This window comes from Elgaria multicarinata, chromosome 2, assembly GCF_023053635.1.
Source record: "Elgaria multicarinata webbii isolate HBS135686 ecotype San Diego chromosome 2, rElgMul1.1.pri, whole genome shotgun sequence".
Lineage (NCBI taxonomy): Eukaryota > Metazoa > Chordata > Lepidosauria > Squamata > Anguidae > Elgaria > Elgaria multicarinata.
In genome coordinates this window covers 121,815,322-121,838,131 of record NC_086172.1, presented here as the reverse complement: position 1 = coordinate 121,838,131, position 22,810 = coordinate 121,815,322, and the positions used below count along the sequence as shown (strand labels likewise).

Here is a 22,810-nt window from a genome sequence, read left to right as displayed (position 1 = left end):
TAACAGCTGTATCTGCTTCATGACAGAGAAGGATTGGGTGAAGTTCAGTTGTTGTTATTGTCAGTTTGGCAGGATATTCTGGGGAAAATGCCTGCAAATCAGTTAAGGACACAGGGTTCATAAATCTAAATTTCCTCTTAACATACCTTGGTTTTTGTCTTGCAACTCGACCGTAACTACTTAGAAACAACTTTTATTTCATTGGGATTGACATCCAAGTAATGTTTCAGTCCTATGTACATTTATTTGAGAGTAAGCCTGATTGTACTCAGTGTACTCAAATAAAGGGGTTATATTCAGGCTGAAAGTACACCCAAGATTGCAGCATTGGGTTGTCCAACTTTTTCTCTTCATATATTTGTGTTAGATCATTTCCTACCCAATGTGCATTATTTTAATTTAAATTTTATTTCGCTCTTTCATGAGCATTTGTTATTTTTCTTGTTTTTGGTGTTGGATGAACGCCTCTCAGTATGTGTATTCCCACTTTCCAGGTCACTAATGAAGATATTTAAAAAGAATGGATCTAAACACTGATCCCTGTAGTTTCTAACAGCTCCGTCCCTCCTGCAGCTTGGTACACTGCCGTTTCTCATTAGCCTTTGTTTATGGTTCTTCAGCCAGCTTTTGATTTGTGTGTTCATATCCAAGCCAATTATAATTACTTTTCCGAATAGCATGCCTTGGTATAAATTTGCACCCTGCAACGCTCTCTCACACATGCAGTGAGATTTTATGCATTTCCAACATTTGCTGCTTTACCAAAACTAAGGCCGTAGCTAGACCTACGGTTTATCCCTGGATCGTCCAGGGGTCAAACCTGTTCATCTAGGTGACACACAGGGGATCCAGTGCTCAGGCAGGGGTGAACCCTGGATGATCCCAGGATAAACCTTAGGTCTAGCTGTGGCCTAATTGTATATTTACTGTAGTCTTCCCCAACCTGGAGCCCTCCATATGTATTGGACTGCAGCTCCCATCTTCCCCAACTAACATGTTGTAGTCCAACACACTTTGAGACCACCAGGTTAGGGAAGGGTGATTTAGTGGCCAGCTCGACTTTGCTAAAACTGGCAGCAGCTTTCAGTGGGTGCTGGAAAAGTTAAGGCATTTTTACTCCCATCGTTTGTTTTCAAGGCAAATTTGTAGAAGCGCTTCTTTCTCCTCTTCCCCTCACTCTTTAGTTTTAGTATATTGAGATTTATTGCTTTCTGTGCTCCGTTCTTTTATCTTGGGAAAGTACTTTCCTCAGGTTCCAGTTAATCTTTATAATATGTGGAATTGTTGCCATTTATGCTTACTCGAGTCATAAACCTTATCTGACCTGTATACACTTGCTATGTTTCTTTTTCTCATCTGTATAAATCAGACCAGCTGAATTTGCCTGGCATGTACTCGTTAAGTTTTCAATGAATAAAAGGAAAATGTCTGAATGTCAAGATATTCTGCGCTAGTGTGTCAGATAGATTCATTGAGGGTGAGGCTGTTAATGGCTACAATTGGTCCTTGATTTGAGCTGTAGTCACAATTGTCTCCTATAATTCAAAGGGGTCTTAGCCTTTTCATTTCTCATGGGTGTATAAATATTATATTAATATAACATTGCAAGACGTTATTGATTGCACAGTGTCTGAATCTGGAGGAAGCTTAACTTTAAGCGCCACTCTCTTCAGAGCTGAAGAGCTATATTAGCCTTATAATCTTCCTTTGGATTGACTGGCATGCCTTATATTTCAAAAATGATGGGCCAAACATGTTTCTTTTTTTTTTTTACACATTATGATAGGAGATTTGCACGCAACATCTGCTAGAGCACCCTACAAATGGGACTTAACAAAACCTTATGAGCAAGATTCTAGGATTAAACTGGTCTTCTCTCAAAGAGGTGCCTGTGAGCCAATGGCACTTGATGCTTGTGACTACAAACAGCACATTATGTGGTTTTAAGTCGCTTGCATTCTAGTCAGGTGTCAAATCCCTGGAAGGCCAAAGGACCCACAGTTGAAATTAGTTCTGCCCCTTCTGCTATTAGCACAACTTGGTGGGCTGTAGATCAGTGAGTGATGTTTCTTCTGTCATCAGAACATATGAGTGCAATGTGGCCTTCCCAGTTTCTGTCAGAAGAGATCTCTGTTTAAACAATGGGTCAGTAAATCCCTCTATTAAGATTGGAATAACTGTACTTTCCTTCAGTGGGAAACTTCTGCTTGAGGATCAAATCAGTTCTTGAAGACACAAGCAAACAAACTGCATCCATTTGCCTCAGAAGTTCATTCATGGAAAGGGTATCCTTCAGATCAAAAAGGAACCTCTCTCCTAACTAACCTTTACATGGAAGTTTAGTCATTCTCAGCTAGTAAGCTTGCTAGATGAAGTAATTCTTCAAGGAAGATAGACCAATGCGTAATATCTAGTTGTAATGGCAATTGATTGATAGTGTCTTTGGAGAGAAAGAAGGGATGGAAACAGAACCTGCTATAATACAATAGTTGGAATGGTGGTGAAACATCTTTGCCCTTATGTCTGTAGCAGGGATGGGAAAAAGGTATATCGGGATCTACTGGTAGATCTCTCGGTGATTTGCAGGAGATTGGCAAGGATTTCGGACTCCCAATTATCTAACAACAGCAGCAGATAAAAAGTCCCCCCCCCCAAATTAGGTTGCCTAAAAAGAACACTTGGGGAAAACTAGGAATGGATTTTTGAATGAGAGGACTTGAGAGCTTCATTCTGGTACTGATCATAAATTCCTGGATTGAGCATGTGCTCAGAGCTTCCTTAATTCTTAGCATGTGCGCATCAGGATTCTAGGGGGGGGGGGGGACTGAAATAGATCCTCCTGTCTGCTTACCACTGCTCTAAGGAAGGTGAAATGATTCTGAGATAACAGTTAAGTAAATTGGTCCTCTGACAATATTAAAGATGCAAGTGAAATGTTTCACTATCAGAGAAGGGCTATTCCTGATTTAGAGTCTGCAGCAACACAAATAGCACCTGACTTAGTTATGAGAAGAGTATTTTATCCCCTTAATCGCTAGTTTGCTTGCCCAATGGGCAGGTGCCCTGATTTCCGGCTCGTTTCCGGATTGCCTCAGCTGACCAAGGCTGGAACATGAGATAGCAAGAGGGTCATATTCAAAGCATGGTTCCTGTCCTGGCTCTCTGAAACACTTGAGTGGTCTGTCACACATGCCCTATTTTTAGAGGCTGAGCTCACTTCCATGGAATTTGACTTCACTTGATCTATCTGCACCTACTTTCTCATTTCTACTCTCCCTTGGTATAGCTATGTATCTTCAGGGAAAATACTGACTATATCTTGTGTTCAGCTAGAATGTCATGATAAATCTATAAGCATGCTACTTGTGAAAATATGAAGAAAATAAATAAATAAATGGCATGCTGGGTGTAGAGTTTGGGGATGAAAATGATGACATTTGCATTGTGAGTTTGGGGATGGGATTTCTTTATTTGTGGTTCAGTGCAATATCCTTTAATTTACCTGCTCTCTAGAGGTGGACGATAAGAGTAAATCCTCACTTGTTGCTTCCAGTCGTAAGTGACTGCATCTAAGTATGTTGGGAATCTAAGTGATAGGGTATGTGTATGACACAGTGACCTGATTTGCATGTCACAGATGCAATTCCTGTGCTGTTTCAACTCAGGAATTGCGGGGATAAGCAGAGTGTGTAAATTGCATGCTTGTTGTTTCTACTTTTAATTACCAACCCAGGAACCCTGTTCCTGTGTTGTTTCGTGATGTGCAAATCCGGAAACTCTGGGTTGTTTATGGGTTAACCCATTGTCCATGGTTTGTTGTTGGTAACTCTGCGTTTTTTAATCCATAAAATAATTCAAAGTTTCTAGGTTTACATGTAACAAAACAACCCAGGAATGTTTCTGGGCTGTTAATTAAAAATGGAAATGTGCATTGATATGCGAATCGAGTCAGGGTGTGGTGTATATGGAAAGATACTTGCAGTGTGACTTTGCACTCTATATAATGTGTGTGTCCCTTTCTTGTCTTATCGCTAAGGAACACTGGTTCTTTTCTTCCTGCAGGTGCAGTTAGCAGCAGCAGCACAGAATGTTCCTGTGGACGCAACCACTTCACTTGTGCAGTCAGTGCCTTTGGCGAATGCACTTGTATCCCTGCTCAGTGGCAGTGTGACGGTGACAATGACTGTGGGGACCATAGTGATGAAGATGGCTGCAGTAAGAAAATAGTCAATTTTTAAAAGGGAGGGAGGGATTATGGCTGAAGAAGACTTCTATATGCTTTGGCGCAGTAGTGCTTGGTGCTATAAAAGACACAGATCACTTTTTTGCTACCATATTACCATTGGGCTGTGAAGCTAGGAGTTTCTTCCAGTCTTATTTAACCCAGCACAGCCAGTGTCATTATTATTATTGTTTATTTATATAGCACCATCAATGTACATGGTGCTGTACAGAGTGAAACAGTAAATAGCAAGGCCCTACCGCATAGGCTTACAATCTAATAATCATGTTTCTAATTTGAGATGTGTTGAAACATGTTCATTCCTCCAAATTTTTCTTTGTTCGCATTCTTAGAAGATAGTACTTGTTTGCTGCTTGTTTAATTCGTTTTTGTAGCCCATACATTTAATGAATTGACAACAAAATAGTGTCTGCAGTTGGGTTGTGTCTCTGTTTGTGTGTCTTTGGAAGCAATCACCAGGACTTGCTTCCACTGTTCCCCATAGCTGTAGCCTTTTCAGCCTGAGGGTCAAATTGCAAAAAAGGAAAGGTCTTGGAGACCACATTCCATTTGTGGGGGGCCAAATGTGATTATCATTTTAAGCCTGAAATAAGCAGGACAAACCTCTGCATGTCTACTTAGAAGTAATTATGTTTCCTGCCTTCAGAATACACACCTCAGTTCCTTGCTGCAGTGCAGTTCTTTGCAATGTATTTAAATGTTAATTGCCTTTAAATACCCTCTGATCTCCAATCAGTGGAAATATAACAGCAAAAAAAGCTTGCAGCCAGATGGAGGCCCCTCTGAGCTGCAGAGTCTCCATCTCTGCTATAGAAGCTGGGTTTTGGTAGTGTCTGACTCTGACATCATCTGGGATCTCCACTCACTTGTTGGCCAGCCCAATTGTGGAAAAAGCTGGTGTGGAGGAGGGTGGGCATTGCTGGCAGACATCAAATAGCCCTTTAAATGGACCTATAGCGAGCAGGAAAGAGGAAGATGGGGAGAAAGAGAGAAGGCAGGATGGAGACAAGAGGAAGCAGGATGGAGCATTCGGAGGCTGGAGGAAAGCCAAGGTGTGTACAGGGCAAAGGAGAAAACAGGGACAAAAGGGGGAAGTTACCTGGAGGTGGTGAACTGGCCAGAGGCATTTGGCAAGGAGGGGTGGTAGAGTTTTGGCTAGACTAAGGAAGCCTGAGAAAGCAAGGACAGCTACAACAGGATCAAGGGGAAAGAGAGAGCTTTAAGATGGTAGAGTTGGGTGGAAACAGCCCTTTTTGAGGGAGAGACGCTGCTCCCATATCTTTGGTGGATGCCAGTGATAGGGTCATCCATTGTGGCTGGCCAACTGGAGGTAGACCACTTCCAGATTCTCCCAGAAGAGAGAGTGCTTGGGAGAAGCAAGTGCTTCTTTTGGGGACAAGCCTTTCTGCACTTTGGGGCAGTGCGCTGCAGGCCAGCACCCCTCTATAGTCCCGAGTGGCAAAGGTGGAACCCAGGAGAAGGCAATGAGTGACAGGAGATGCCTCGGAAGATGAGGACAAGAGCAAGGATTCTGAGAAGGAGCAGTGCTGGATACGTGGCGCCTTCCCTTGAGAGGGGGCAAGAACCTGCCACCATGCCCATGAGGGGCACTAGGCGAGGCTTCATGCCTTAAAGAGCCCAAACAAAGACTTTGACAGAACCAGTGCCTTAACTGAGGAGGTTTCAATAAAGATAATAATTTTCAAAATGATTTGAGTCATGCGTTGATTCATAGGACTACATGAATGAGTGAATGCACCAGGCAGCAGACTCTCACTCCTCAACTTCAGCTCCTCTCTTTGTGGTATCTGTGCAACTTCACATATGGAATTCTGCCCTGAGCATAGGTGACCTAGGCCCCAGTCTATACCTGGCCTGGAGCATTCAGAGGATAGTGTGGCTCAGTTTAGCCCAGCCTTTCCCATTTCATCTGGGGATTATTGGAATAATAGTCCAACACATGTCCTTGTAGGCCCCTTCCAACTCTGCTATTCTATGATTCTATGATTCTATGATCTGGTCTACCAGGCTGGGGAAGGATGTTTTAGATTTTTGCTAATACTCCTAGATCCCTGGTAATTGCACTGAAACCCTGACTTTTGATTTATTCTTATTGTTATTGGCTAGAACTTGTGTGTTTCATAATTGCTATTTGGTCAGGCACCCCCTTGTAATCACCCCACTTTTATGTAGTCTGGGACCTCCTAAGGAAGGAAGGAGTTTGTTTTTATATCGATTGCCGCTCTCTCCAGGCCTTCTGGGAGAGTTCGCAAAAGGATGGTGAAAATTAAATGTGGGTTCCGTAAAGGCCTAGCCTGGTATAGGTTTAACCTAGTGTAAAAGATTCATGGGGGATATTTGCTTTTTCTCTTAGAGGATTGTTTTTCTACCATGAAAATGTAATCTGTTTAAACTCTGTAAATTAAAATGCTGGTGCCCTAGCTGGAGGCATCGTCTACCATGACTAATAATAAGACTTGTTTTATACTGTCTTTAATGTGGTAAGTCTAGCTTATTTCACATGTAAAAAAAAATGTATTGAGTTTTAATTTTGGTATGTTCTCTTTTGGGACTCAACAGATGGCAGCTGTGGTGTGGGTGGGTGTTGTATGGCTTGGTTCGTACTTTTAAAAGTGCTTCAAACTTGCATGCACTTTGGGCTCCTGTTTGTCTCGAGCTGGAAAGGATATAGACTCAGATGTGTTCTACTTACTATACTTTTCCAGAATTCAAGTGGACTGGGTGCAAGGAAAACATTCAGTAATGGTAAAATCAAATGGATAATAAACAGATTGAATGAATGCAGTTTCTTCCCTAGTGAGAAATTGGAACTGAGCATTTGCTTGTTACCCTACTCCTCCACCTCCTCATGTTGAGAAGTGGTTTTATTTATTCATTTAAAACAATTCTTAGCCGCCTTTCAGGGCAGAAGCCCTCCCAGTGATTATCTGAACTGACAGATAAGAATTATCATTTCAGGTGTTCACTTCTGTTTATGTTAAGGGCAGGGAGCATCTGAGGAGGAAGTGCAAAAGCATGAGGTCATCCACTCCTGTTCTCTTCTGGTAGAGAAAATAATGTCCCCAAAGCCCTAGGACTGCCTGTTTGGGCAAGTCACAGGCCTAGTTCTTGTGCTACATCGGCCTTTCTGACTTAGGACCTTCCAGGATGGCCAATAGTCAGGGATGATAGTTGTAGGCCAACACTTCTGGTGCAAACCTTTGGAAAAGGCTGTGCTACTTGATGGCAGCTTTAATAGTCAGCAACTTCATACTAGGTCAGCATCAAAAGACTGGCTCAGTTCAGACAACACGTTAGTCAACGCGGTGTGAAAACTCCACTCAAAGGTTCCTAAGGGGTACTCCCGACACAACATGTTCTAATTCCAACATTGTGTGACTGTGGGCTACCGTGGAGTTGAGTAAAATCCATCACAATGTTTGATTGACAGTTCCTCCACCCTCTCTCTTCCCCCAGTCCTCCAGATGGTATCCCATCAGCCACTGCTGCAAAAAAACAATCCCGGCATCTCTTCTAGAGTGGCACTCACTCCTTTCGCTGCTCTTGCCAGGGAACTCTGTAGCCAGTGCAAAAAGTCAAGTCAAGGCAACAGAGAACTCCATGGAGTCTGCCGCACAATGCGCAACACAACAGTTGTGCAGGAACTCTCCTCTGCGCAGTGTGTATATTCTGCATGGAGTGTTTGCCAAAAAAAACTCCACCATTGCATAGAGTTTTCCCTCCAGACAACACATTTCTCAATGGTGGTGTAAAAACTCCACTGTGGAGTTCTAAGAACACCATTGAGAAACATATTGTCTGAACTGAGCCACTGAATCATGCAAACAGATCCAGTCAAAACCAAGAGAATGTCAAACTCAAACTCAAGGAGGAATCTATAGCACAGAGAAAGGCTGTCAAAATAAGAGTAAATGGAGCTTGAGAGAAGCATTGGGTCTGGTGAGATAGAATTCTGGTCTGTAGCAGCACCCAACATCTGTAAAACCCTTGTGTAGGTCAGAAGGCAGAAAATGTGACAACCTTGAAACACCTCCTAAAAACACACCTCTTCACCCAGGCTTTCCCTGGGCTGTAAGTAAACTAACTATGCCTTTCATTTTGCTGCTACTTCAGTTGTTTTTACTGTAGTTGTTTTAATGTTGTGGTTTTAGTGTTGTGTTTTAAAATTGTATTTAATATTGTGAACCGCTGAGAGATTTTATTATATTCAGTGGTATATAAATGCCACAAATGAATAAGTAAAATAAGCTTCCCTGTATTTAATTAAAAATGGGGCAGGGGGATTATTAGCTTCTTCGTCATAAAATGCCCAAAGTGGCATATGATAAAATTAAGAATTAAAAAAAACCCACCCATGTCAGTGAAAAACAAAGCAGCCCCATGTCAGTTGTGGGAAGGCATACTGCATGTCAGGCTGGGTATCTGCAAAGAGGTGAAGCAGTTTCTGGTAGCAGTAAACCAAAGGGTCTTCCAGTTGAATGCCCAGCATCTGCATCTGCTTAGTAACTTCCTATTGGTGGCACTACAACGTCAAGTATGCAGCTGGCTAGAAAATGTTGTTTATTGTGGTTTACTTATGCATGACATCACTAGGCTTTTCCATGTTTTTTTTTTGTTTTTGTTCTGTTTTTTCAAAGCTGGTTTGGGGACCACTGCTTGCTATTGAAGCAGTGTGAGGAGTTGGGTTGCTACACGCTAGTCATGGCATGGACACAAGACAGTCAGTGCTTCTCAACTCATGTAGCTATATTGTATATAGCACTTGGAATCACAGCATATAAGCAATTTCCCATCAACTAAATTTAGTTGGTTGAGTTCTGGAAACTGCAACACTGGCCCTACAAGGGATACAGATGTTGAGGAATATCTTCTAGATCCTGTATAAGAAGTTGGAAACTGTTCTGCAGTCCCAATATAAAAGTCACATTGGCCTTAAAAAGTTGTATCCTGCTTTTCTTTCTAAATAAGCTCAAAGCAGCTAACAGACACCATTAAAAAACAATAAAACATCAAATGCAAACAAGATGTAAACAAAAACAAGATTTACTATTTAAACTTTAACTTGTTCCAAGGTTGGGGAAGGGGGTGAGGAGAAGAGACCTCAGTTCATCCCTTTTCCCAAACAGATGAACAATGTTATCGCTAAGATTCTTGAGGCACATTAAGGACTAACAGAGGCCTTTGCTAGACCTACCAGTAAATCCGCAACGGACAAGGGGAGACCCCCGCGATGCAAGTATCGCGGGATGTCACCCTCGTTTACACGTAAGGCGAGGCGACCTCACGAAGAGAGCCATTGTGCCCGCCATTTTTTAAAACTTTTAAAGGGAACCACGTGCACAAACAATTGTGCGTAAAGGTAAGTGTTGTTGTTGTTGTTGTTTTTAAAAATGGTTTCCCCACTCCCCCCACCCTGCCCCTGCTGGGCGCAGCTCCTGGCTCCGTGTGAGTAATCGCACAGAGCCAGGAAAAGCCATGAAAACGGGCCACACGCGGTCTCGAGACAGCGGGAAAATGCAGGCCAAAACGGGTAGGCTATATCCCGGGGCCAGGGAGGGTTGATCCCTGCCTGAGCCCAGCATCTCCTATGCGTCATCTGGACGCACAGGGACGATCCCAGGTATGACCCCAAGATATAGCCTAGTCTAGCAAAGGCCAAAGTTATAATTGCATAAGCTGTCATATTATAACAGTTTATGCAATTATAATTATAAGAGCCTACTTCATTAGATGCATGGAATATCATCCTGAATTGTCACACATAGATGCAGGGAGAACGGGGTGGGGGGCGTAAAATGGTAGCAATGAGTTCAGAAGGGAATGAAATGCAAGAAATACAGACAGTGATAATTATGTTCAAACTTAAATGCATGTAAAATATTTACAGTTGCCATTGACAATGGGTGGGTTCGCACAATCATGAAGGGAAAATAAGCTCCCATTATCCTTACATCTACTTTATATATACCTGACAACTCAGGATAACCCACGGTGGCTTATTTTCCCTCCCCATCTATACCAGTCACAAGCCACCTAATTAGATTAATTAGCCTCACAAGGTGCAGGTTGTCACGATGTCTGAACCTGGCAAGGGTGGCTGGCTGTAGTGGTTTGTAAACCACTTTGAAAACCATGGCTTGTTCTAGGGTTTCAGGGTGTTAATTAACACCTATAGTGTGACAGAAATTCTTTCTTTAAAGTTTCACAAGAGTATTTATTTATTTATTTATTTATTTATTTATTTATTTATTGCTGCAGCAGGCTAACATGGTTTCCTATATCCCCCCTGTTTCCAGCTGTACAATATCATGTTTAAGGTATGACGACCAGGACTGTACATAACATTCCAACTGTGGTTGAACCATAGCTGTATATAGAGACATTATGATGCTGGCAGTTTTCTTTCAGTCTCCCATAATGATTCCCAAAATGGAATTTGCCCTTTTCACAGCAGCTGCACACTGGGTTGACACTTGAGCTATCCACCATGATCCCAAGATCCCTGTTCTGGTCATTCACTGGCAGCGGAAACCTTAGTGATGCAGATTTCAACCCAATAGAACACGTGCATATACCCACGCATAGACAAAATTGGTAGAGAAACTTATCAATAGATTGGCTAAAACAAACAAACCACACAGAGTCCTGTGCCACCTGGAAGACTAATTGATTCACTGTGGCATAAGCTTTCATGGACTAGACATTGTAGTTTATACCACAATAGTTTTAAGGTACCATGGGATTCTGTTTTGTTTGCTAACAGGCTAACATGACTGCTGCTCTGAGTCAAGAAACAAGACAAAATTCCTATCTTCTTGAGATAGTTACCAAATATTTGTTTGTTATGGGAAATGTTACTGTGACAAACATTGAGAATCCTGTCTATTCTGAGATAGCGTTTACATGCATCTTTCTCATTTGTTTCCTGCTGGTACCACCCCAACCGTATTCCTTTCCTAAAACTACAATTTCAATTACATTAAACTATTTCCATTCTCCTAGATTGCGCACAAGAGTGTGATCTCCTGGCCTTGGGGATAGAGATGCTTTTCGGGGTGGCTTAAGGAAGGATGGACAGAGAGTAGATCTCCAGATGTTTTGGATGAATTTCCAGCATTCTTGACCATTGGCCATGCTGGCAAGGACTTCTGGGAGTTGATGTCCAAAATATCTGAAGCTGTACCTTCTGCCTACCCCTGGTCTAAGATCTCTGGAAGGGTAGGTAACTTTTCTCAGCCCATGAGCCACATTCCCTCATGATCTTCCTTTGTCTTAACCACAGTGTCTTTACCTGAGTTGTCTGAAAACAAAATTAGCTGAACTGCTTGTACACAACCTGTTATGATTATCCATTATTCTCTTACAATGATTGAGGAAACTCAAACAATCCTGCATTTTTTCCTAGTATTTTTTATTAATTTATTTTATCTTTTCCTTATTCCAAGGAGATGAGGTCAACGTACATGTTCACACACACACACACACACACACACCCTTCCATTTTGTCCTTGCATCAATCTTGGGTTAGGCCAAGAAATAGTGACTGGCCCTAGGTTATCGAGTAACCTTTGTAGCGGAATGGGAATTTGAACATGGGCCTGGTTTGTGTCCAACTATGTAACCACTGATTCTCTATTTAACTATGTATGTTCAAGTGGATGACAGCAGTTAACTCCGTAATATCAGGACTATGTATGCTGTCCTTCCTTTAACGTTCTTTTGGACTGCTTGAAATTATCCCTGGATCTTCTAGAAACAACCAATGGGGATTTAACATTAGACTGCCGCTCAAGAAGTGGTAAGCCCTGCACTAATGGGAAGGAACCATTTCCCTTTTTTAGCTGTAAGTTAATGGTAGAAATATAGCGGCCTAGTGTGAACACAAGCTGACTCTGGCTGGATTGGCACACATGCTTGTTTGCTGCTAAAGAGGGAATCAGGGGGCCCCTTTGTGTATAACTGTTCCTCTGTGTCATTTTCCCTCCCACCCCTCTCAGTTTCCCTAACCTGAAGCTCATTTTTCATATTTAAGGAGAGTATTAAATTGGGAGGAACTGCTCCCTGTAGGGCTGGAATTTCATTTTGAGCAGTTGCCTCGTGAGAGTAGCAGCAGTTCAATGGGATAATGGTATCTGCTCTGAACCAGCGCTAATGGCCTAACCCTGTGGGAGCCTGAAGAATTCTCCCCCAGAGAGCCAGCATGCAAATTCCCTTCCAGGCGGCTACTGCACAGGCCTTTGGTGATTAGTCACGCTGGGGCTCAAGACTGCATATGTTGGGAAGGGAGGGGTTTTGGGGTGTGTGTGCTGGGTTCGGTGGTGTGTTTTTTGCAGCCTCAAAGTTGCAGCTGATGCCTGGGAGAGTAAGCAGAGACTGATTTGATGGGAAAGACCACAGCAATGTGAGCTTCCTCTCTAGTTATTACTCTTTTTTATGGAGAGGAAGACAATATTTCCAAAAGTTAGTGGGACTAAAAAATAACGTTGGTTTGGGCTAAGTAGGCTTTCTAGTTATGTCAAGCTCTTCATTGGCCAGGATGGAAAGGTCGCTTTTGAGTCAGAGAGAGCAAAACTGGAGGTAGGTCTAATGGAAGTGCCCACATCACAAAGCATTTTTTCACTTCATAGTGCATTTCACCAGGAAGAAGTTACAGACTGTTGTAATTGACTCAAGAACTAACTGTGCATGGTGTTAGGTTGTGAGCCTGCAGGTTAACAATTTCTTTTTAACCTGCTTAAATATTTGAAAACATAAATACTTCTTGTTATTAATGTGAAACAAAAGAAGGTCTTAACTTCCCCCATGAAGACATATTTATTTATTTAATTATTGCATTTATATCCTGCTTTTTTTCCTCCAAGAAACCCAAGGCAGCGTACATAATTCTTCTCCTCTCCATTTTATCCTCACAAAAACCACCCTGTGAGGTAGGTTGGGCTAAGAGTCTGTGACTGGCCCAAAGTCAACCAGTGGGTTTCCATGATCTAGTGGGGACTAGAACCCAGATCTCCCGACTCCCAGTCCAACACTTTAGCCATTACACCACGTAGGAAGAAAAACAAGGCTCCATAATTAAATCCTTGTGGACTCTTGTAAGTATGCTCTAGGATTGGCAGTATAAGTGAGATAGTAGGTGCATGCTACTCTTTGGATCTGTGAAGTGTTTGATAGTATTTGAGCACAGTTTGCCAGCTAACCCATGATGAGCTGAATGAAATCACTCACGTGAATGGTTCATAATTGCTGTGGAAGAAAGACTGATCTCCACGTTTAGAAACACATGGCGTAGCACTCCTGGAATTGTATCACTTCAGAACACAAATGGGGACCCCATGTTGAGTGCTCCTCCACATCAGAACTCTCCTGCACTCACTTATATTTTTTAAAATAGGGGAAAGGGTCTAACCTTGCTATCTTTTTGGTATGCTTGCTTTCTGTTTACAGAGTGCTTTTATATTGCTTCTCGGTCTTTTGGCTAAGATCAAGTGTGTGTACAGAATGTTTTTATGTGGGGAAGCATCTAAATATATGATTCTCTCCACCCCCACCCCCACCCGCCTTCTTTCCAGAAAGGCACATTTTCCATAAATGTGTAAATTGGCTCTGTGTAATTGAAATGGGCACATCTGAAAGCTAGCCCAGTTGCTGAAAGGGGGGAAATGTCAGATTGCATACAAGTTTGTGAGTTTTTAACTCATAATTCCGATTTGTTTTACGTAATTTGGGCTTCTTTGTTTGTTTATATCTTGAGAGTAAATTGTGGTCATGTTTCTCTAACATCAGTACGAGGCTCTTTAGGAAAGTGTGTAGAAGGATGAGACTGCCTGCCTTTCTAACCCCAATTAAGTAAATTGTGTGTTGGCTATCTTTCTTTTAATGAAGGCTAAAGTGGGATTAGGCCTCATTTACTTATCTCCCCAATCCAATAGGCCACAACCTCATGTAACTCCTTTTGGGGGACAATGCTGCTGCTTCAGACTGTGTGTTAGGTAGGGTTGGAATTACACTTGAAAGCAAATTATAAGACCAAGTTAATTTTAATGATTCATTGAAGTAAGGGTGGACGGATCAATCTATTTTTGATATGTGACACTCTTGCATATGTTCACTCGTAAGTGTGTTCCATTCCGTTTCCACATTAATTTGCGAATTTAAAACAATCTGCATGAATATCCACATTTCAATACATCTTAATGAAGAAATTTTCTGAGAATGATCTTCTAAATTTATTTTTCCTAAAAATACACGTTTGTATGTGTAATATATTATAAAATATGCATTTAAAACACATTTAAAAATATTTTGATACAAATTTGAGCTGAAAACTGCATTGCAAAATTTGGAGAAGTGTAAAAGCCGAAGGATGGCTACATTCCATTCAGCACATTAACCCAGGAAAATGCAGATCAGGTCAGTTCATATTGGAATTCCACAAGCATCCCAACTCTGAAGGCAAGTTTGTAGAAGGAGCATACTAGGCACAGAACTAAATTTAAGATTTAATAACCATCATCAGGAACCTAAAGTATATGAAGGAAAGGTGTGTAAATGTTCTGTGTAGCTCTTTTTCTCTTTGTGCAAAGATGCCTGAAGAGCCATAGAAAGTCTGTGTGTATAAATTAGAGCTTACTTAATAATAAGTATGAACCTGGTTACCTGTGGCGAGTAAATTAATTTCCTTCAGGCGACCAGTTGCTGAGATGAAAAAGAAGGCTCAGCATTGTGCTGTACATTATAATTGGCAAGGCTGGCTGAGAAAGAAATGGAGCTCTCAAAGAGGGAGAAAACCTATAGTAAAAAGACAGGAAATTGTTTATAGTAAGAAAGAGTAGCATGTCTGTGTGAAAGACTGGCTAGACGCTGTGTTTCTTGCACTTCTGTGCTTTCGTTTTTAGCAAGTCTCTGCGATTGTTCTCAATATGTGTAGTAATGGTGCATTGGCGTGGCAAGTCAAATAATGGCAAAATGGTGGGACTATGGAAGAGGCAGACTTGAGTGGACATAAGAAACCCTGCTGAATCAGATGAAGAGTCTATCTCACCCAGCATCCTAGTCAGATGCTTTCAAGAAGTACAGTTATTGCAGTTGGAAGTTTTTAGTAGTGTATTTTAAATGTGATTGATATTGTCATTGTAGCTGAAAAATTAATAACATTTTCAAACGTGATTTTAAATATTTATGTGAACTGCTTAGAGATTTTATTATATTAAGCAGTATATATTACTACTACTAATAATAATAATAAGAAGAAGGGCAGTAGATTCACAGTCATCTCTGTCGTTTGTCCTGAAGCTTCAAGTTTATAGGTACAATGTCTCTGAACATGGAGGTTTTGTTTAGCTATCATGACTCGTAGCTATTGATGGCACTAGTATCCTCCATGAATTTATCTTACCCCCTTTTAAAGCCAATTCAGCCAACGGCCTTCACCACAATTTGAAGTAGTAAGTACAACAAGTTAATTTTGTCTTGTTGTGAAGCAGTGTTAACTTTCTTCTTTCATGAATCTACTGCCAAGCAACTTCATTGCATGACCCTAACTTTTTATTTTATGAGGGAGGGCAAATAAATCTCTCTCTGTCCACTCTCTCTAAACTGGGGTGTGCAACTTGCAGCCCCTTACCTCCCAACACTGCCAAATTCCCAACCACCTTCAGCTCCACCAGTTTCTTCATACAGATAGCTCTTTCCCCACTGCTGCTAGCAGGGAGGAAAGAGCAATCTACCTGGGCAATTATTGGGATGTGTGCATGCATGTGCCTGCCTGTATGTATATGTATGCATGCATCATCTACAGGGGCCCTTCTCCGTGAGCCCCTGCCAAAGGAAGTGAGGCAGGTGGCTACTAGGAGGAGGGCTTTCTCCGCTGTGGCACCCCGGTTGTGGAATAAGCTCCCCAGAGAGGTCCGCCTGGCGCCTACACTGTACTGCTTTCGTCGCCAGCTGAAGACCTTTTTATTCACTCAGTATTTTAACACTTAATTTTAACTTAAATTTAAATTATACTGTTTTAACTCTGTATTTTAACCTTATATCAATTTTGCTGCGTGGTTTTATCCTGGTTGTGCTTTTTATATTGTATTTTGTATTTGTGTTTTTAACTTGTTGGTTGTTCTATGATGGTTTTAATTTTTGTGAACCGCCCAGAGAGCTTCGGCTATTGGGCGGTATAAAAATGTAATAAATAAATAAATAAAATAAATAAAATACACTCCAGCGAGTATCACATGCAGCCCTTGGGGCCGTAAAGCTTGTGCACTCCTGCTCTAAACCATACATAAATGTATTTCTTAGTCATTGTTTTCTGCATAAAAATGCCTCAAATATTCAAGTCCCTTCTCTCATAGAGTGAACAGGTGAAAGCGGAATGAGCCATCTGGCCCTGTGCCCAACCTCCATGCATTGGAGCAAAGGTGAGAATTGGGTTTCTGTGGACATATAGCTGTGAAAACCTGATTCCCACCTTTGTCCCAATACTTAGGCTGTGTTCAGACTACACGATAGTCAACGGTGGGGTAATAATAAACTTGATAGTTGTTTATCTAGGGGGTACTCCCCACACAACATGATAAATAATAATCAACTGTGGTGTGGATTAGGATCAGCATTGGGTTGACTATCAGTCCATGCTGAATTGACTAGTCCAGCTGGCAATCTATCTTGCCAGCTGGACTAGAGTGGCAGCCACCGCTTTGACCGCTCTTGCCTTGCGACTCTGTGGCTGATGAAATAACCAACGGTGGCTGATGAAATAACCAGTGGTGCCCTCCACACAACACAATAACCAATGGTGGTTCAAATAGCCAACTCTGTACAGCATTGGTTATTTTGGCCAAATAAGCAAACATTGGTTAAAAAAACTCCCTCCACACAACACAATAACCCATGGTCAGTTAAATAACCAACTGTCGACTATTTAAACCACCATTAGTTATTGTGTTGTCTGTAAACCGCCTAGAGAGTTTCGGCTATGGGGCGATATACAAATGCAATAAATAAATAAATAAATAAATCCTCTCACAGAGCCGGGTGTGGGACCAGCCAGCGCAGTTGCACTCCACTCCTATGTTGCAGTAGTCTGTGCTTCTTTACTTTGCTCTCTGGGTCAAATTTTCCTCCTGTTCTTAAAGTAATTTCTGCCTAGTGTGAAAGAGGGCAAGTGTATAATATCCTTGTTGGAAAGACCCTGCAAAGAGAGGTTTGAGTGTGTTGTCATAAGTCAGGATAACAGGGAACAGAAAAAGGGGGCGTTCTGTGCAGTTAACTAGATCAGCCTTCCCCAACCTGGCACCCTCCATGTACGTTGGGCTGTAGATCTCATCAGCTCTGACTGTTGACGATGGTGGTTGGGGTAATGGGAGTTGTTGTTCAACACATTTCTTGTGGGGAGCCAGGTTGGAGAAGATTGCTTGTACCAGGCACTTTCAGCAATACCAAATGGTTGGGTGTTGGGAAACAGAAAAGAGTGTCGTTCCTAGACGTGGAAGGGGAAGTGTTTTTCCTCCCGTTTCTTGTGTTACTGCTGCAGTCTTTCCCCCTCCATTCCTTGTCTCTGGTAGAGAAGAAGGCTAGCAGATGACAGCTGGAAGATAGTATCAGCAGACTGGGCAGGGATGAAAGGGTTCCACAATCTCTCTCTCTCTCTCTCTCTCTCTCTCTTTGTTTCTTAAATAGTTGAAGTAACGCTGTTCCTTTGGAGAACACACCTGTCAGGAGTAAAATCCTGTACTTCTCCCTTCTAGTCATAGTTGGCAGCCCTTGAAAGCACAGCCCTCACAAGGCTGAGAGTTTCTTTCATCCCTGAGAGGAGGTTGGGTTGTGATTGATTGATGCTGTCCTTTTGAATTCCAGCCTTTGGGGATGGCAGCTTCACCTCTCTAAGGGTGGGTTTTTTTTGGGGGGGGGGCATGGGTATGTGACACTTGCAATATTGAACAGCGGTATTTGATATTTGTATACACATTCTCATTGCAGTTATTACTTGTGGTATGCTGAGGGCCTTTCCAGAATATCAATTTATAGAGCAACAAATCTACACTAGTTGCTCATTTGTTGTGCGGTAGCCCGTACACCATAACCAAAAAGAGAAAGAAGTTGTGCTTCTCTTTTTAGTGAGTTGAACTACAGTGTTCCTATATTGCATTGCTTTTTCCTCTTTCTGGACTGGAGTCCCAAAAACTATTAAAAGACAGAAGAAGCTAAAGGAGTTATGATCTCCTTTGATGAACTTGCTACTTAGGCAGTCTTCCAGGGCCAATAGTTCTAAATTTGTACAAGAATGCTTGGAAGGGAGAAAACCTGTCATTCTGGGGAAAAAACTGGCTCACCTATATATTCAGCATGTAGCTTTTTCTTCCAAAACGCCTGCTTTTAGCAGGCAGCCAGACGAATTATCAGCTTTTTTGGCAATAGCTAAAAAAAGCAGTTTGTGTTTTAAACGTCAGTCAGCCCAGGAGGAATAATTCCAGTCTGTTTTCAGTATGTTGATGACTATCCTGATTCACTGTGTTCGCTTGAATGAAGAATGCAGAAGCTGGAAGGAAGGGGCAAAGGAGAAAAGTGGAGTTGGGTACTGACTTCAGTGATTTTGTGAGGAATTAGGGGAGATACCCCTGGTTTGGAACTGGCCGTATGACTTAGGAAGAACTGAGGAGTAAAAGGCTGTATGCTTTGGGAAGAGGAAAAAGCTGTTATGAAGAAGGGATAGAATTAAAGGAAAGCTGGAAGAAGCTTGAGGATAAATATTTATTGGAATCTTTTTGTGGTTGTTTGCAAAAATGTCATGAGGTTTGGGAGTGCTGGACATGGGTTAAGTACAAGTCTTTTTTGTTCCTGAGTTCCACATGTCAAGATGATGTGTGTCCCTCCTCATTCCCTCTGTTTCCAATCTTCATGTAGCCAAAGTGGCACCAGCCACACACAAGGGGGAGGGATGGGCAGACTCGGAGAAACCTTGAGGTATGCACAAATATAAATTATTTTTAAGAGAGGGGGAAAAACACTGGGGAGGGAATCCCTAAAACAGCCTAACGAGGACTGAGCATACTCACTGGGGCATGAGTCTAACTCTGCCCCACTATTCTGTAGCAAATTTCTTGAGGGTGTCTCTGTGGAAAGGCTGTCATGCCTGTCCTGTGCCATTTTGTTGGGAATCTTTTGAAATCCTGGTACTGGACAACAGGGAAGTTGTTTTGGTACATAAGACATGGAAAATGGGGCATGTTTCTAGTGGTGTGGAGAGTGAAAATGCTGGCTGGCATTGAGAGCAGAATGTCTGCAATCTCTATGTTATGGTACATTTTCAGGCCTGAGGCTAGCGAGATATAGGAAAGTTGCCTATTTGCTTACGTAAGTAGAACAGCCTCTGTGTGAGTGTGGGCAGAAGAAGTGTGGGATGTCGGTCAGCGCGGCCTGGGGCTCTGAATTATAGGGCCGCGTATCCTTAAGTCCACCACAGCTTCAAATAAGCATTCTAGTTAGAAAGACTGGCTGTTCCTTGCCATTTCATAGGCCAAGATTTATTTCTAATGAAGACTTGCCTAGTCCCCTGTTTCATTAACATGACTCTTTATCAGTATTGTTTAGTCTGTTGTGGTAGCAATCAGATGTACTTGGAATCTACAGGAGGGACGAAATTAGCTGTCTTTTTTAATGTAATTAGGAACATAATTTGAAGGGCATCACACAGTTGTGCTTTCTTGGAGGTAGAAGATGTGCTTAGGAGGGACCAAACTGGGTATTAAAGGAATTTGGGAAGCGGTGAGGTGTGTTCCTAGGTGTGGCAACTTTGCTCACTCACAGATGTCCTGCATGGTGATAGTGATTGTTCTCACAACTTGAAAATGTGTGTTTTCTATAGTGTCCATGGTGCATATTAATAGGATTTAAAAGTAAACATATATCATTGAATGTCCCTAGTAGCTTTACTTTACCTTTCTTTTTCTGGTTTTATTGCAGTGCTGCCCACTTGCTCCCCTTTGGATTTTCATTGCGACAATGGCAAATGTATCCGTCGTTCATGGGTCTGCGATGGAGACAATGACTGTGAGGATGATTCTGATGAGCAGGACTGCCGTAAGTTTTTGTGGTTGTTATTTACACTTTATTAAAAAAAAAATGAGATTTTTTTAAACAATATAAGAACTCCCCTCTTGATGATATAAGATATATAACATTAAAGCTCCATTTTCCTGGTTCCTCCCCGCACATTTCCCTTCAGGTTGTTGGTGTGTATTAAGTTCTGGGTCTTACATATTAAACCATTTGCAGTTATCACTTCCACATTTGCTAATTTGCCTATTTATGATATTATATTTAAAAAATATGGGGGCTGTTCGCACAACATGTGTGCAGCCACCATTTTGAATATGCAACCCCTGCTCGGGGTTTGTCTTGTTGTGCGAACCTGGCAAATGGGTTATGCAAGGCTTAAACAACCTGCATATAACCCTAAAACAGACCATGGATTATGCCAGGGCTGTTTAATCCTCACATAACCTGCACTTGCCAGGTTTGTGCAACACGACAATCCCCAATTGGGAGTTGAATAATGAAACTGACAGCCAAGAGTTGTTTCATGTCATCCGAACCCAATCAGAGAGAGAGAAAGAGAAAAGAAAGAAACAAAAGAAAGGGGTTGAGGTGGGGAGGAAAAGGAATGGGAGATTTATTTATTTTAAGGAAGAAAATGATGAAGGATAAAACAGATGATATGATATTGATAGCGCAGGAGGCTGGGTGTTGCAAGGGGGACGCCTCAGTCTACATAGAGTTCTAAAAAAATTCTGCCAGACATCAAAGCAGCATACATGATTCTTCTCCTCTTCATTCTTGCCTCAGAACAAGGTAGGTTAGGCTGAGAGTCAGTGATTGGTACAAAGTCAACCAGTGAGCTTCATGGCCAAGTGGGGACTAGAACCCAGGTCTCCCCAGTCCAACACTAACATTGGCTCTCAAACAAATTTTTAATGTAAACGATTTGTTCCTGAGCTGCGGGTTCCAAGGGTTTTTCACCTATTGATCCACATCAGGGGACCTGATAGCTTTCTACATTTGCAAAGTTTGGAAATGTGTGTAGCCCTATAGAATCAGGCTCTCTGTACTTCACATATGTCGGTTTTAAATGTATGTGTCCTTTGATAGTCTGGAGCAATTGAATAGAATAGGATTTGTTTAAGATCGGAGTTCCAATGTATCCTGGGAGTATATTTTTGTTGGATGAGCCTGAGAAAGGGATCTAAGGTAGAGATCTTTATTATTTATTTATTTATTTATTTAGAATATTTATATACCGCTCCCCATTGAAAAATTTCGGAGCGGTGTACAAGGAAAAATGAAAATAAAAACAGAATAAAAACAGTTAAAACAAAATTTAAAAGAAGCAATAACAGTAATCCAAGGCTGCATGTTAAAGAAAGGCTTCTTGGAATAAAGATGTTTTCAGGAGGCGCCGAAAGGAGTACAAGGTTGGCGCCTGCCTGACCTCCAGAGGCAGGGAATTCCACAGGAGGGGTGCCACCACGCTGAAGGCTCTTCCCCTGGTGGATTCCAATCGGAGGATGGATCTAGGTGGAACCACCAGGAGCAGGCCCTCGGATGACCTCAGTGACCAGGCAGGTTATAGCTGTACAACTTTCCATTGTGATGGTTTTAATTTTTATTTAAGCTTCTTATTCCATTTAATCTGAGTATGCTCTAGGTCTGGCTACAATTCTTGCTGGACAGTCGCATACAGAAATGCATCGATTTTGCAAAGTGCTTCAAAGCTTTGCAGTATTTGTAGCAGATCTGAGGGATCTGTAGGTGTATTGCCAAGGTACTTAAAGCTATCTGTCATCCAAGTAAATGGCCGGTCATTGAACTGTGTGGTGTGAGGAATCAATCCAATGGATGTGACTTCAGATTTAAAGCTCCATCCGACGAGTGTTTTACTACACGCTCGTTACTGGGCACTCACGAATTATTCACATGACGTCGTCTGCCTCTCGCCTGTCTTCCACCCCTTCTGGCCATTATCGCGCCACAAAAAAACCTCATTAAGTCCAGTTGCTGCTATCTCCTACTGGACTGAATGGGGCTAATTACTTCCTGTTTTCAGGAAGTGACGTGGGAGCAGTGACAGAAGAAGCGATGGGAGCTGCGCATTTGACTGGTGGCTCATCTACACCAAGCAGGATATTCCACTATGAAAGTGGCACATAAAAGGCAGGAGCCACACTACTGCTTTATAGTGGTTACTGAAGTGCACTGACAACTGCTGGGGACCATGACACATCTACACCAAGCAGGATATAACACTATGAAAGTGGTATGAAAGCGGTATATGGTATGTGCCATGGGCCCCAACAGTTGTCAGTGCACTTCAATACCACTATAAAGCAGTAGTGTGGCTCCTGCCTTTTATGTACCACTTTCATACTGCTTTCATAGTGGAATATCCTGCTTAGTATAGATGAGCCCTAGATGTGATGATGCTTTTAGTCCAGTTTATCCAGAGAAGTCCTCCATTAGTGTCATGAGGCTATGTACACTAGTGTATGGGTCTGT

At 42.0% G+C, this 22,810-nt stretch overlaps 1 protein-coding gene across 1 annotated transcript in view; it reads left to right on the top strand.

The window, feature by feature from the left end:
* LRP4 (LDL receptor related protein 4) overlaps nt 1–22,810 on the top strand; it is a 121,655-nt gene that overhangs the window by 52,264 nt on the left and 46,581 nt on the right. Inside the window, exons 4-5 of the mRNA XM_063118433.1 lie at nt 4,063–4,215; nt 20,222–20,338. Coding sequence (XP_062974503.1) covers nt 4,063–4,215; nt 20,222–20,338 — 270 coding nt within the window. The remainder of the gene's footprint in view (nt 1–4,062; nt 4,216–20,221; nt 20,339–22,810) is intronic.